General features: G+C 46.4%; 1 protein-coding gene across 1 annotated transcript; it reads left to right on the top strand.

The window, feature by feature from the left end:
• Positions 1–134: 134 nt before the first annotated feature.
• On the top strand, positions 135–15174 carry CRLF3 (cytokine receptor like factor 3). Its single transcript, XM_054645217.2, has 8 exons — positions 135–387; positions 2806–3013; positions 4797–4884; positions 5345–5522; positions 6591–6813; positions 8044–8176; positions 11144–11256; positions 12129–15174. The coding sequence occupies exons 1-8, from the start codon at positions 256–258 to the stop codon at positions 12380–12382; spliced, it is 1329 nt and encodes a 442-aa protein (XP_054501192.1). The 5' UTR covers positions 135–255; the 3' UTR covers positions 12383–15174.
• Positions 15175–16353: the final 1179 nt, after the last annotated feature.

The following is a 16353-nucleotide window of genomic DNA, read 5'->3' as shown; positions in this document are numbered from 1 at the left end:
CTGTCAGTCGGGTTTTCGCGCCTCGGCCGTGACGTCACGCAGCTAGCGCGTGCCCTGCCCGCCGCTGACGTCACGCTTCGCTGACGTCACCGGCCGCCGGTCCGTGCGCCGGGGCCGCCTCCCGCTCCCGCCGCGCTTCCCGCCCCGCCCCGCCCCGCGGATGCGCGGCCCTTCCGGGGCCGAGGTTCGCCCGCCCCGCCCCGCCCGCTCCGCCCCGCCGCCGCCGCCGCCGCCTTGCTGCTGCCGCGGCTGCCCATGGAGGCCGCCGCCGCCGAGGCCGAGGTGCGGCTCCTCTTGCAGGAGGCTCGGGAGAGCATCGAGGCGGCGCGGAGCTACCGGCGGGAGCTGCAGCAGCGGCTGCGGGGGCTGCACCAGGCGCGGGAGCAGGTGAGGAAATGGGACGGGACGGGACCGGGTTCTCCGGAGCTGCCCCGGGAGGAGCGGCCGGAGCCCTGCCCGGGCTGTGCCTGCCCGGTGCCCGCAGGCGGCCCCCGCTGCGGGCGGCGGGCCCTGGCCGCTCCTCTCCCGGGGCGCGGCGTTTGTCCATGGTTCCTGTCCGCTGGGAGAGCCGGGATGGGGCTCAGGTGTGGGCAGGGTGGAGGAGGGGGAGCCCCGGGGTTGATGAGAGCCCCGGGACCGGCGGGGGTGCCGGAGATGGAGCGTGTGGGAATGGCAAATGTGCGACGTGTCGGAGAAAAGGGATGCGAGCTGAAGTCTCTTACTGAGCTGAGCTTCGTTTTCTGGGAGCAGAGGGAGCTTTCCCAGCCACGAATAAATACCTTAAAGAACGACGCTTCCAAAGTTGCTGGGATTTAAGTCTGATTTAATGGGGTGTGTTATGCCCATTCTCACATGGGATGCCTGCCTGGGCAGCTGCTCCCTGGCCTGGATGCTGTGCTGAATGAAGGCTGCTTGCTGTCCCCATGCTCCGCAGGGCCCGGGTCACGTACCCGTGGGTCGGGCGGGAGGGCTGCCGGCATTCCCGGTTAGCCGGTTTGGCTGGAGCCGGGCAGGGCTCCCGTGGGGCTGTGAGCCACCCGCGGGAGATGCAGGAGCAGATAGGAGGGACAGAGAGCCGCAGTGCCGGGCTGGCTCCTCTGCCCAGGCAGCCTCTCAGCACATGGAGGTTTGCAGGCTGGAAGTGATGCCTTGCTGTCTTTGATTCAGCTCTGCGAGGGGTAAATAAAAACCCAAACAAAACCAAACTTAGGGAGTGTTTCCGTGGTGACCCGTTGGTTTTTCCGAAGTGGATCACGTTAGTGCAGAAACCTGCTGTGAATCTGCTGGGTGAGTGTCCTGTTCCCAGAGCATGTGGGTGATCATTGGACATTTAATTAGGCAGCACTGAAACCACAGACTGCTTAAGAAAATGAATTGTTCGTGGCTGTCTTTCATCCAAACCTTGTCATCTCAAAGTGTTGCTGGGCAGTGAGAGGCAGCCCTTTGTGCAGTGAGTGTGTAGTTAGCTCACCTTTCCTTTTGCTCTTGCGGGCAATTCCTTTGCTGTGTGCATGTTTCTGTTTTCTCTCTTTCCATCCTCTTGCTGTTTTGTGCACATCCAAGAGTTCCCTGTGTTCCCAAGGTGCTGAGTGTGCAAGACTGGGGTTTGTATAGTGGCAGCTTTATTATTTGAGGGCTGGTTGGCTGATGATGAGACTGGATCACTCATGTTGCATCCTTTTCCTTTGGACCAATGGGATGTGATTTTCTGCAAACTTCACAGAGCTCTGCGTGTTCAGGGACTTGCATTTCCTCTTTTGTATGATGAGCAGTATCTAATTCTGTGGCTGAGCTGCTGAATTTGTATCTGCCTGTAATGGAGGTAAAATGCTTGGAGAAGTGAGTGTTCTGTCTTCCTTTGCCCCACCCCGTCACAAAGCTAAATACTTCCTTTTTTTCCTCAAGCATTGAACTTACAAAAAAAGGGAAACAGAGCTGTGTGGCAGCTGCAGACCTTCATGAGTATTTGGTGAAGAGGAAATTTATTTTACCTAACCAGAGAACTTCCTGTGTTGGTTGTCTGTACTTTTAAAGATCTAGAAATTACGTGTAAGGCCATCAGCGCGCTGCAGCATTTCCTTGTGTGCGTGACTTAGAAAAGTCGTTCACAGGGAGATGTTTACTTCTGATTTTTGCATCTTTAGCTCAAGGATGTTCAAGTGTGTTTTCTTCCCAAAAAGCCAGATTCAGCAAGTGTGCAAACATTTTAATGAGCACTTGTAGAACCTTCTGTGGTCGGGTTCTTCCGGAATCAAAACAGACTTGCTGTTCACCCTGTCCGGTCCCCAAGGGTAGCTGTTTGAACAAAATTGAAAAGAAAGCAGTTTTATGAGGATTTTTAAAATCCAGTGAAGTGATAGCACTTAAAAAAGTGCTCCTAGATAGTTTTCTGAAGGTCTGATAGGTTTTTGTTTGCAAGGAGGATTACCAGAGGATGGCAGAGTGTTTTTAAGTAGGATTACAGCAGTGGGGTTTTTTGAGGGGCAGCAGGGAGGAGATCTACAGAGCATTTGGATTTTTCTGACAAGAAAAATTCCTTGATTGAAGCACCCATAACCCATGTTGTATTTTGCTTAGTTAATATGCTCTTCCCCTCATCCAGGCTGGTTTCTTTGCCTCCCTTCCTGCTGTACATGTACTAAAAATGACTTCACTAATTTGTTAACTGCCAGTGATGATTTTTTAAAGAAGACTCCACTTGCAGCTTTTCTCCAGCAAGTGTGGATGAGATGCTTCAGAAAAATAAAAGATGTGCATGGCCTTTGCCTTTATCCTGAATCCTTCTTTCCTGTTACCTGAATTCAGATCAAAGATAGTGCTACATCCACCAGAGATGTGCTTGAGCAGCATTTCAGTGATTTGAAAGGGACCCTGAAGAAGCTGCTGGACGAGCGCCTGACGTCCCTGCTGCAGGAGGTGGATGTCATAGAGCAGGAGAGCATCAAGCCCCTGGATGAGTGCCAGAAGCTGATCGAGCACGGGGTCAGCACGGCCGATGATCTGCTCCGGGAAGGTGAGGCAGGACCTGGTGCTGAGTCTTAGCTCTGCCTTCCAGTGTGGCTCTGTCAAACGTCTGGAGTATTCCCATTATTATCACTGTGTTTGGCTCATTTTGGGCTTGTCTCAAACTAAATGTTAAGAATTGGGTAGATGTAGTGAAGAGCTGATCATTATTATCTCCTACAAATCTGTATTTCAGCATTTCACTCCAATCCTGGGGTGTACATGTGTCAGTGTAGCCTCTCCTGAAGGGCAGGAAGTACCTATTTGAGAATTATTTCACAGAGACATTCTCTACCTCTCCAGGGTAGACAGAAAAGTATGTCAGGCTACTTTGGAATAAAATACATTGTGGGTACCATTATAGCAAAGTGTCTGTTTTGGTGAAGTAAATTATGTCTGTCTTGCTGAAATAGCTGAAATAAACACATTGTCCTGCTGAGTGTAATTATGTTATTGTTGGTGGGGAACATGAGGAATCAAATGGCCATTGTATGGGGAAAATTTCTCTAAAAAGTCTTAAGATGAGGCAGACAAAAATGGACATGTAGAATATTATTGTAAGGTCCAGACTATACCCTGCTGATGCTAAATACCTCGGCAGAAAGGAATGTCACTCTTGCCTGTTTTCCCCAGGCTGGAGAACCTACTGGGAGCATGTCTGAGCCATGAGTGTGTTGGCAGTTTCCTTGCATTGTTCTCATGTCTCAACTTTAACTTGCTTTCAGCATGAGCTCAGTTCTGGGAGCTGAGCTGTGTCCCAGGGGTGGGAAAGCTCCCAATTCCTCCTCAGCCCTGAGCTTTGTGCTGGCTGGGGAGCTCAGTGCCTCCTGCTCACAGGAGCAGTGACCGTGTTTAGGGATTAATTTGCTGGGTTTTTTTCTACCACCACAGCTCTGGGACAGCTGGTGTTCACCTTGATTTTATTTTAAGTCTCAGGTTACTGAATCAGCGTGGTGGCAGAAGGTTTTTGTGTGAAATTCTGTGGGGTCTGATGAGGAGCTGACTCGCTGCAGTTCCCATTCCCCCGGGTGCTCTGAGCAGGAGCATCACCAGGGCTGTGGGCAGGACCAGCACAGGCTGCAGCTGAGGCACACAGGAGTTAAACCTCCATGGTTATTAAATCTCCTGCTGCCAATTATGACGTGTGCTTTCCTTCAGAGATTTGTAACGTGTGTAATCCTCCACTTGGAAAAGGACTGAGCTGGCTGAAGTTGTAAATTACCCTAAAGTCAGCAGACAGGAGACTGGAGCATATGTCTCTGTAAGATGAAGTGTGGGATGCTACTTTATATGGAAAGCTTGGGAAAATATTTGTCTTTATCTCCACACTCTATTGCATGGATTAGATTATTTCCTTCATTGTGACAATGATTGTGATTGTAACAAACAGAACAATGATTGACATTATCTCTTGCTTTTAAGTGCCTGCTTTTTTATTATCTGATCAGTGAATGTGCTTTGCTTTTTTCTTCATTTAAAGCTAGTAGAGAAAGGGATTAATAATCCTGTTTTTTTTTTGTCATCTGACTCCAGTTCTGCTTCTGTCTGAGACCTGAGGCAAATTATTACATCTGTGATGGGTGTGTCTACAGGTAGCTTTGAGAGCTTCAAAAGTTGCTAGATAGGCTTTATATTGTTACCTGTAATTGCATTTTCTAGCTAAGACTAGCAAAAGTGCTGAGAGTGCTTCACATTTAATTGGTTGTTCATGTCAGAACTGGTTATTCTTTGAAGCAAAGAATGCCTTCTGTGGATGTTGTCTCATTAGAAATATTTTTACTGTTTGGTTGCAGGAGAGAGTGCAGTCGATGGAGATGTGGGACAACAGAATGAGAAACTTTGCAACTTTACAAAAAAAGCTTTACATATTCAGCTAGATAGGTAAGACACCAACATTCTGAGGTGGTCTGAGGCAGTGGCACCTGTGCCCTTCTTTGTAGGGGATCTTTTCTCCTTTGAAACAAAAGCTTTCTGCTCCATTGCCTCAAAAAATTCATTTGAGGTGCTGCTGTCCTGCTTGTTTCACAGACTCTCTTTGGGGCTGGCACTCACAGAATGAAGGGGGTTTTCACCCTCCATATGTTCTGTGGGAATATAGGCTGTTTATTGGTAAAGGATGAAGCCACTCCCTGTAGAACAGCCTGTGTTTCAGAGTATTTGCTGACAAACAGTCTGGTTAGGGCTGAAACACAATGTTTGCTGAGTCTTTTAAGTTTGGAGTGCACGTGCCAATTTCTGCAGCTGTTCTCTCTTTGCAAATCTGCACAGATTCAAGTGTGTGGATGAAATTTGAATTTGTGGAAGCTGGCCTCTCTCATTACAGCAAACTTTCCTTTCTCAGCTTACCAGAAGTGCCTTCCTTGGTTGACGTGCCTTGTTTATCTGCCCAGCTGGATGACTGCCTCCTTACTATATTGAAAAATCAAATATTCAGACATGGAACTGTGGCATCCCGCCCACCTGTACAGCTGGAGGAGTTTGTGGAAAAGCCTGGAGGTATTTTAGTCCGATGGTGTAAGGTAGGTAAAATATCCTGTGTGAAATTCCTTTAGACTTGGGTTTTTTCTAAAAAAAACCCAAACAATCCACTTTCTTTCTGAGCTCTCTACTGCCTTCCAAAGACTAGTCCACTCCAGTGTGGAGTTAAAAACCTTAAGAAGTTGTTTTTATGGTAATGGTGTCATTTAAAGACAAGGCAGTGCAGTGATGGTGTGTGGCTAGTGCTGGGTTTGTGTCTGCCTGCAGCGACACTTGCTTTAGCAGACCCAGGAGGAGGCTGGACCTGCTCTGTTACACTTTTACCCCTAAACACCTTTGTGTTCTTAGGGAGATGCAGTGGGTAGAAAAAGAAAATATTATTATATTAGCTAGTCCAGTAGTCTTTCTCTTCAACATACAAAAACTATTTTTGAGTAAACCACTGCTGTGGTCTGATGTGGTTTAGTTGTTGTTGGACAGCTCTGTGCTCCTTGGCAGCATCAAACAAACCTTTGTTGTTCTAGCAACAGCCACTCATTGCTGGCCACCCTTCAGTTGTGAAGGATGTGGACTCAGGTTGTTAAAGCATAGGCACTGCTCTCAGGTGGGGTCTGATTTTCTGTGCTGTACAGGAGTTCCCAGGATTTGGTTGTGCCTGGGGGATAATGGAGGGGTTTTTTTGAGGGGGTGTGTGTGTAAATATCTTTTGACTCAGAGATATCAAAGAACTGCAAATCACTCCCTGGAACGCTTTATGAAGGACAACGCTGATTTTCCCTTGCTGTTAAAAACTGGCACAGAATTTCTTCTGCAAAGTTGTTTTCAGCTTTTGGCTGAAGGATCTTTTTATACCTCTGCTAGAATGAGCAGCCTTCTGTTAAATGTTTCTTCTTCTGTAGATATTTTCTAACTGTAATAAAATAATTCTGATACATCTGTTGGTTCAGACACTGATGTTGGCTCAGACACTGATGTTACTTTCTACAAGGCACATTTTCTGCTCTGAAGTACCTTGTGAGTGATCACCTGCAGTGCTGTCCTGACACCGCCCCTGCAGAGGGGAGGGAGAGCCAGAGGGCTCCTTTGTGACGCAGTGACCGTTTCCGCAGGTGGATGAGGATTTCTCAGCCCAGGATTACCGGCTGCAGTTCCGCAAGAGCCCGGGCAGCCCCTTTGAGGATGTGTACGTGGGCTCAGAGCCCGAGTTCCTGGTGCTGCACATGGACCCCCACGTGGATTACCAGTTCCGGGTGTGCGCGCGCGGGGACGGGCGCCAGGAGTGGAGCCCCTGGAGCGTGGCCCAGACCGGCCGCACCACGCTGGTGCCCCACGGTACGTCGAGCCCCACGGACGTGGCATGAGCTGTCCCTCTGGCCTGCAATGCATTCTTGGCTTCCTTGGCTGAGGAACACTCAGTGAGCCTTTCCCAGGTGGCTCGCTGCTTCCTTAGCTTTGGAAAGCATGTGAGCCAGAAGAAAAGCATTATTTTTTCTTCTCCCTCACCACAACATAAGGATTCTTGATGACCTACAGTGTTAGGGAAGATGAAACAGGAAAGCCTTATAAATATGATTGTCTGGCAAAAGATTTTGAGAATATAGAAACTATAAGTGAGATTGAAATGAAAGCAAGCTTTGAGATCCCTTAGTTTCTGAACAACTGGAGAACAATGGTGTGGCCAGCTGAAGGTGATCCCCTTTTGATGAAACAAGACCCTCTGCTTGCAGACAGCTCCAAGGGTCAGAGCAGACCCTGCCAGCTTGGCAGAAGGGGTCCAAAGAGGAGTTTTTAGGGTTTAAAATGTAACACAGTGTGGTAATGGAATGATTCTTATAGGCTGTATGTAAATGCTCTAGGATTTGTATCTTGTACTAGATTGGTTAGTGAGAATTAGAATATTCAACACAGAAGAAGATTTATTGTATTGTAACGGGAACCTCACTTTCTTACCTCTTGTCTCTTAGTTCTTGCCTCTTAGCTCTTACTTTTCTATGCTCTTACCCCTTTTACTCTCTTATGCTTTTACTCTCTTTCCCTCTCATCCTCTCTCCCCCTCTCTTCTCTCAGTCCTGCTCTGAGCTGTGCTGGCAGCTCCCAGCAGGGCCCTGCACCCAGGCCCTTTGCAATGAACCCCAAGTTCCTGACCTGGCTGCAGAGATCTCTTGTCTCTGTCCATCCCCACCATCCTACCCCTTGATGCTCCTACACTACAGCTCCTAACAAGCTCTTATCTTGGAGAGAGGAAAATTTAAATTTTCTCTTCACTTAGAAATTTCTAAGCACAGTGGGTAATGAAGGCTTTCCTTTTCTTACAATAAGACTTGGCAGGGATTGCAGCAAAGAGTGAACTCCTGGTGAACTCTGAGCTGGAAAATACTTTTTGTAATTGCAGTTTATTTGAAAAACAAATCTCTCCATAAGAAAAAGGCAAAACCAGCCCCTGTTTTTAACATAGCTTAAGCTGCATGAGGTGCACTGAGTAGACATTGGGATTGATTTGGCACAGACAGGACCAAGTTGAGATTCACAATTTTCTTGCTTTTTTGTTTGTTTTCTTTGAAGAATGGACAGCTGGTCTGGAGGGTTACAGCTTGAGCAGCCGAAGAAACATAGCACTCCGGAATGATTCTCAGTCCTGTGGTGTGCTCTACTCCAAAGCTCCTACTTATTTCTGTGGGCAGACATTAACATTCAGGCAAGTCCTTTTTGGGTGGCTGGTGGCTGGTGCATCCCCTGTGAGCTGTCACATCTGAGTTGTGTGTAAACCTGAGGCACGTTTGAGTTGTAAATCAGCTCAGCTCCAGTCAAGGTAGTGCCTCTATGTGACATCTGACCTTCCTTTAGTTCTGCTTCCTGGCTTTGTAGGAAAACACCTGATGTTTTTGTAGGACCTGCACTTTTATAAAAGTGAGTGAACTCCTGAGGGATGGTAAAATATAGTTCATGCTGAGCAGATCTGTGGAATGTTGAACTTCCTGATGTTTTGTAGCAGCTGTTACTGGCTGAAGTCAGTGGAGCTTTGCCTCTAGCTCCTTTTAACCTTGGGTCAGGGGTGCTTTCCTTCCCAGACTAATCACTGGCTCTGAAGACTTTGACATGAAAACACTGATGTGCTGTTGGGATGACAGTCTGGCAGCGATGCCTGTGACATGTGAGATAATTAGTGCTGGTCAGACTACTGCTTGAAACTGGCACTAGAAGATCCAGAGTGGAGAAGGGATCTTGTGAATTTCAAGCTTTCCATTTGACACAGAACATGATTAAAAACCTTGGCAGCTTTGCTGCCTGTCATCCTATCCCTGAGAGGATGCTGTTTAACAGGGTATGAGGAAAGTCCTTGTGGATATGTCAGTTGTGATTACAGACCTCAGAGACTATGAAGCTTTGTTTAATCTTTTCCCTGGTTAAATAAAACTACTTGCTGTACAGCAGGCAGCCCCCACAGACAATTGAAAAGGGCTGTTCATGATACTTTCATGACTTATTCCATGGTGTTTCATTTATCCCTTCCTGATAATGGATTATGTTAACTTTAGATGGTTGTAGTGTGAGGATGTGTTCAGTTGCCCTGTCTGAGATGGATAAAAAGATCTAAAGCTTTCATTTGATATCTGTTGCTAGATTTAACTTCTCTTGGCTCAGCAATGCCTGTGAAATTAAAGGCAGAACCTTGAGGTTTCCCTTGGTTCTCTCTCAGTCCAGTGCTTTTTATTTTTTTTATTGGTAGCATATGAAAATGTTTTGCTTCACGTTTTGGTTATGGACTTCTCTCCAAGTCCATAACCATCCTGATTGTTTCAGGATGGCAGAGCTCAAACAAGCACATGTCCACAAGAACTATCGTGACACGAATCTTGAGGTTAGAGACAACCTCAAAAATTTGTTTTGTTCCTCTTCCAAGGTCCAAGAGTAGCTTCTTGTTTGGAAGTGTGAGAGAGTTTCTTGGGCTGGGAGATGTAGTACTTGGTGCTTGACTTCCTCCAGCTGTTGGAACACAAGTTATTATTCTCAAGCAGCTCTGTGTTCTCTGTGTTCAGGACCCAGGCACAGCTTGTCAGTGAGCAGTGAAGTTGTGATAAACACAATGCTTTGTATCTACATTTTAAAGATAAACTGTGGCAGTTGTCCTGAGCTGAAGCATTTGGCCAAGCTGTAGGAAAACATCACTGCTTTAGGTCAAGTCTCCTCCTGTTGCCTTGCTCCAGGGAGCTGCCCTCAGGGAATGGAACATCTCTCCACAGCTCTCCATCTCCCTAAAGCTTTCTTTGCTGTGGGCAGGCACACAGTGATTTGGGCTCACCCTGCAGCTGCCCTGTGGTGCTCACACTCTGTCAGGAACCCAGCACAGCTCTGCTGACAGCTGAGGCTGAGGCAGTGCCTGTGATGCCCATGGATGGACCATGGATGGACCTCTCTGTGCTCTGAGGCAAATGGAAACTGGAGGGGGTTAACCAGGTGCAGTGTCTGGGCTGCAGTGGCAGAGACAAGGTTTTGTTGTGCAGCATTTTTGTTGTGCACCAAAAGGAAGTTGAAATCTCCTTTAGGGTTGCTTTGGGAAAAGATGGTGGATCCCTTCCAAAGTAAAAGCTTCTTGGAGATTCAAGTAATCGTTTTTCCTTTGCTTTACAGTGCAGGGCTATTGCTCTCTTAGTGCCATTCTCAGGGGACTGAAAACCTAATGGAGTGCAAAAGTAAAACATGGTTCCAATTTTATCTTTGCCTCTAAAGAGTTAACCCATTGTGTGCCAGTCCACTGTCCCCTTTAATTGCTGTTTCCTGAAAGTTCTGCTGAAGTTTTCCTTTGTTTGCCAACAACCAAAGATCAGTCTGTTCTTTCTCTCAAGCTGCTATGAAAATAACAACTGCTTTACTTTCTAGGAAAGACCTGAGTCACTCAGGCTCTCTGTAAAGTAGGATTTAGCACCTTTGAGAGGTGGCAGTACAAGAGAAGGGACTTAAGTCCAGAACAGCCCTTCAGTGTATGAACTGTGCAGCCTCACTCCTCTGCTGGGGCCCACAGGGAACTGAGTCCCTGGTCATTTGCACAACTTGTTTGCATTTTCTTCAGAGATTCTTTCCCCAGACTAAAACTCTAAATACAGCTGAGCAGAGGCCAGACATGTAAATGCTCTTCTAGGCATTGCTTGGTTTGCACCAGGCTGATTTATTACAAAAGCCCAAACCAAATACACCCCTTAAACAACACCCCATTCTCATCATCCCATTACAGCAGAATATGCCAGGGTCCAAAGAACCTATTTCAGTCATGCTTATGAAATCCCTGCTGAAGCTACAGCTGTCTTGACATAATACATGATGCTGACCAGTAGTGTGGTATAGCTGATGGTCCAGCTGAGCATATTGTATGCTTCAGACAACTGGAAATAATTTTGAAAGGTCATTTCTAAGCTGGGACAGTGGAGAATTGTATTAAATAGCACGGGAAGTTTGCAGGAAGCAAGGGTTTGCTTCATATTTTGTACAGATTAATAGAGTATTGCTCAGTGGAGCTCTTGGGAAAGCTGGCGGGAATTTTGTCATTCACCAGGGATCTCCCCAAAAGTTTGGGTGAAATGTTGAGAACCCTGGAGCACAGTACAGGAGTCTGGAGTGACTGTCTGGATTTCATTTAAATGTTTGGACTTTACCTTTTTCTTGTTAGGATTGAGACCGTGGGGCAGCCGGACCGGCGGGACAGCCTGGGCGTGTGCGCGGAGCAGCGCAACGGCGACGAGTCCCTGCAGCGGGACCAGGCCGTGTGCATCAGCACCAACGGTGAGTCTGAGCCACACAGCCACACAAACACCTCCTGGGGGGAGACTTTAGAGATCAGCGAGTCCAACCCATGCCCCAACACCTCAACTAAACCCTGGCACCCAGTGCCACATCCAGTCCCCTTTTAAACACACCCAGGGATGGTGACTCCACCACCTCCCCAGGCAGAACATTCCAGAACTTTATCACCCTTTCTGTAAAAAACTTTTTCCTAATATCCAACCCATATTTCCCTTGGCACAGCTTGAGACTGTGTCCTCTGGTTCTGTCAGTGCTGCCTGGAGAAAGAGCCCAACACCCCACCTGAGCACAGGCACCTTCCTGGGAGTTGTAGAGAGTGATAAGGTCACCCCTGAGTCTCCTTTTTCTCCAGGCTGAGCACCCTCAGCTGCCTCAGTGGTTCCTCAGAGGGTTTGTGTTCCCAGCCCCTCTCCAGCCTCATTGCTCTCCTCTGGATGTGTTTGAGCATCTCAACATCCTCCCCAAACTGAGGGGCCAGAACTGGACACAGCACTCAAGGTGTGCCCTCACCAGTGCCCAGTACAGGGGAAGGATGACCTCCCTGCTCCTGCTGGCCTCACTATTCCTGATCCAGGCAGGAATTTTCCTTCCCAAAACCCACAGCCCCTGGCTCTTTAGATCCCTACATGACACATGAGCAGCTTTCATGTATGTGCTGCTTGTGCAGTTAAAAATCCTTGGTGAGATCACAGATCTCTTCCTGCTAGCAGTTATTGCAGCCTGTTCCATGTGACAAGACAAATGTAGCAGGGTTACTTCCCTATTTGCCTGCAAAAAATAGAGAGATGTGTTCTTGCACGTTAGTATGTACAGAAAATGAGAAATACTGTTAGATCTGCTGACTCTTTCAGGGGCAGTATTTGTAAATGGAAAAGAGATGACAAACCAGCTGCCTGCTGTTACTTCTGGCTCCACTGTGACATTTGACATGGAAGTTGTGCAGTTTGGACCCTGTGGCAACGAGGGAGGAAACTTCAAGCTTCGAGTAACCATCAGCTCTAACAACAGAGAAGTGGTCTTTGACTGGGTACTTGATCAGTGCTGTGGCTCTTTGTATTTTGGATGTTCATTCTCATACCCAGGCTGGAAGGTTTTGGTCTTTTAGCAGTGAGTAAAGGGATTTTTTTGTTCTTGCTGTAAAGTTAAAAGCTGAGTTTCCAGCTGTTTGACAACAATCTGGTAACAAACCCCTGTCTTTATAGTACTTGAACTCCACTATATTGTACTTCATACTGGATTCATTTAAACAATAATTGTGAACCATTGGATTTGTTACTCCAGAAGAGCTAGAAACAAGCATTTGTGTAGGCAAATTAATTTAAGCAGTCCATCAGACCTTTCCCTTTTTTCCTCTAAACTTGATTTTTGTCAGTATTTCATTGTACTCGTCTCAGGGTACGCGCGTTGTGTAGAATTAACTTTGCTTAAAGCTGCTGCTCTGTGAAATGAGTGTTTTAGGGGTGGTAATGGACCAAAGTTGTATTTCTGCCACTCAGAGCACAGTATTTAGAGCAGTGAGGTCCTGCTGTGCTTCCTTGTGCACGATGCTGCCTTAGGGGTCTGTGTGGGCAGCGGGGCTGCCCGCGGCAGCCGCCCCCTCGCACATGGTACTGTTCATCCCTCTGCAGCAGGGAGCTCTGAGCCAGCCTGGGGCTCAGAGGGAGCCAGCCTGTTCCTGTCTCACTTAAGTGCCTTATTTCCATGCTTCTTGAGCTGCTTTCTGTGTTGTCACTTGGAATATGTTTTCTGTAGTAGCTGCGTGGGGATGCTTACGTTGACCATGCACAGCTGCCTCAAGCAGACCAAGCCAGAGCAGGATGTGATCCTGAGCCTCTCTGAATGTCTGCCCCGGTTACAATTCACACAGAGCCTGTGTCTGAGCAAGTCTCAGTGATTTGGTACCTGAGCTCACCCTGTGGATTGGCAGCTGTGATTCCTCAGAGCCCTTCTAAACTCAGAGACAGCCTTCTCTTACTGTGTGCCAACACAGGTGATGTTGTGATGTGCAGGATTCCCGGCAATCCCAAATTCTGCCTGGGGACATGGGGCAGTCAGTGCAGGTCCATGGCCCAAGCACTGCAGACAGACTGCAGCTGCTGCTCCACCTGGAGTGAGGGAGATGGGCTTTGGGTGGGCTTCAGGCAGGCCCTGCCTGCATAGGTTTAACCTGGGGCAGTCAGAATTGAAGAGATGGTGGTAATTAAGCTGTCTCCTCCATTGAGTAGGATGGGATAAATAATAGTGTGAATTAAATTACTTGGAATTCAGAAGTTATGTAAAGTTACACACTTTTCCTCTAAGGACAACTAAGATGGATAGGCTCAGTCTCAAAGAGAGCCTATTCCTGGTCAAAAGATTGCAATGCTACTGGATTTAAGGAATATTTAAAAATAACATTCACTGATGGGCTTACCTCAAGTTCAATTAAAATTAAATATATTTTATCATGTTAGAGTAGCACTATTTTTATAAAGCCTAGACAATCATACATCATACTGCCTTTTCTTCAGTGGCAATGTGCTACATTAGCCCTCTATGCTACCATAATAAGCTTAAAGCATAAAGGCTTATTTTACAATTAATTAACATTGCCCATACTCACACTGTCAGTACAAAAAGATCGGCCATCCTGCCTGAATTTTTCCCCAAGAAGCTGTAGCAGGGCTACAAGAATTTCAGACAAGGAGAATGGCTGTTGGTATTTATACCATTTACAGGAGAAAAAAATGTGTGCATTTAGATGAGTGCAAAGAACCTGCACAAGGCAGAGTTAGGGTGGAATGGGCAGGAAGACATGAAGTGAGAAAGACTGAGCTGCTGCAGGTCAGATCATCCACTGTTAGCCACAAAGGGCTTGCAGTACTCTCAGTTTTTCAAGCTTCACTAGTTCAGTGTTAGCAGAAAGAGAATACTGGCATATCCTGTGCTTTCAATGTTCTGTTCTCCTGTGAAGAGTGTTTTCAGTACTTTTACATAAAGGTTCAGTAGATGAAAGTGTCAGTCCTGCTCAGAGGGCTGGACAGGCACTCCAGACAGCAGCTGGCTTAAATCTTGCTCCATGTAGTAGTGCTGGCAGTTCTACTTACACACTTCAGGTATCAGGTACTAGTTGTAACTTAGTACTTCTACCATATGGAAAGTAAAATTGTGAATATCCACACTTGTGAGGTACCAATGGGTCAGGTACCTTTTCATCTGCTCTTGGAGGGGCTGGTCAGACTATAGATTCTTCAGGATATTTACTTACATATTAGAAAATAAAGCTTAAACCTTGAATTCAGGTACTTCCAGAGGTGGCAATGCCGTGTCAGGTTGTTCAGAATATCCATAGAAGCAGCTGAAGATGACTGTGAAGGGTCATGAGAGGCCCCTACTGCTGCCCTGGAGAGCTGGGGAGGAGGGCATGAGAAGTTTTTCTGCCTTCAGGCTTCAGCTGTGTGTTGAACAAGGGCAGTTTGCCAATGGTTCTTTTGTTGTTATTGTGGTGGTTTTGTTTTTTATTTGAACTTGGCACAAGCCTCACTGTCCAAATTGCCAATGAGGTACTTTCAGCCACCTCTTGGAGCTGCACCTTGTGAACAGAGGAGGAGTGAAGAGTCTCAGGGCAAGAGACCCGAGCACTAAAGGAACAAAGGATGCAAAGAGGCGGAAGAGGCTTGAACTGAAAGGTGTAAATTCTGTTCTTCCGCAGCAGAGGTCAGCTGGATGGAAAACTTGACACTTCCTTTACAATTTGCACCTCTAGGTCTTGGAGCCCTGCAAGCAACAGAGTGTTAATGGCTTATGAAACCCAATCTTGAAAGTTGTTTTCCTAAGCTAGTACATTAACTTACCTCAACTAAGACTTATGTGTCAAGAGAAATTTGAATTTTTTTAAATAAAAGTTTTATCCCTCAACTGTGTATTGTCTAGAAAATTATTTATTGAGGCATAAAGCTGAGCACCACAGCATTCTAACAAGGTAAGAATATGTTTTCTAGAGCATTGCAGCCATCTTTAAGAGCTTCTCCCCATTTTTTTTCCCATTTATTTAATCTTATGTCCTCAGAAGTCCCAATTTATTTCCAGGTTTCCCACCTGTGCACTTACCTTTATGTCCAAATTTTAACTGACATCTCTTGAAAAAATAATTTTCCCTTCTTTTAATAAAATTTGTTACAGCATCTATGAGCTACCTCCCTCAATATTCCATCCCAGCTGATTTGCCTGTCTCCATTTTACTGTTCCCATCTCTTACTGCTGCATTCTATGGTGCAGCTCTTACACATCTGTAGTTTTTGGCCAGCAGCAGAGGTATTTAATCACCTTCAAATAAAGTCCCTGTTGGACTAACACACAGCTTTACTTCATTCCCTTAGTTCTGCTTTACCTGGAGCCTGTTCCAGTTCTTTGGTCTCTTTTAAAGGAAAAACAGCTTGTGAAACCAGTAAGTGAAGTTGCTGACTTGGCAGCTTTCTCTCATAAATACTCCATTCACATGAGCTTTCTTCATGACAAGATGCCAAGTGTTTCTCCTCCAGAGCTGCAGCTTCACTCTCAAATTGAACAGCCTAAAAACTCCAGGTCAAAGCCAGGGAAGGACTTACCTACTGCAAAGCCTTTGTTTTCTTGGATGTGAAACCAGAGTCAGATTTGTAACAGGGAACAGCTCCACTCGCTGATGATGGCACCAGACTTCTGTGAATTAAGAAATATTTAACTTGGAACAACACTCTCAAAATTGCCCTCACAGAATGCCTCCTGTATTCCCAGAGGTAAAACCAAATTTCTGGTCTGGGGGATTGTATGGGTTGGGAGTTTTGTTTTGTTGATCAGATAAATAATCAGAACACTTCAAATCATGGGCAACTGCTTCGTTCCAGGCAGTGAATTTTTACCCCACCCCTCAAAATTCAAGGCCTACATTCAAGACACACTCCAAGCAATGTACACTGAAGGTTAACAATTCATCTACCACTTTTGAATATAGTGTTTAATGCACTGAATTAAAAATTCAAATCATATTAGGTTCCAAGTTGGGGTTCACAAACATGTTGTGATCACCAAGTACCAAATATCATTAAAACCTGCCATGAG

The sequence above is a fragment of the Agelaius phoeniceus genome, chromosome 19, assembly GCF_051311805.1.
Source record: "Agelaius phoeniceus isolate bAgePho1 chromosome 19, bAgePho1.hap1, whole genome shotgun sequence".
Lineage (NCBI taxonomy): Eukaryota > Metazoa > Chordata > Aves > Passeriformes > Icteridae > Agelaius > Agelaius phoeniceus.
The sequence above is the reverse complement of the archived record's forward strand: the minus strand, read 5'-3'. Positions and strand labels throughout refer to the sequence as shown.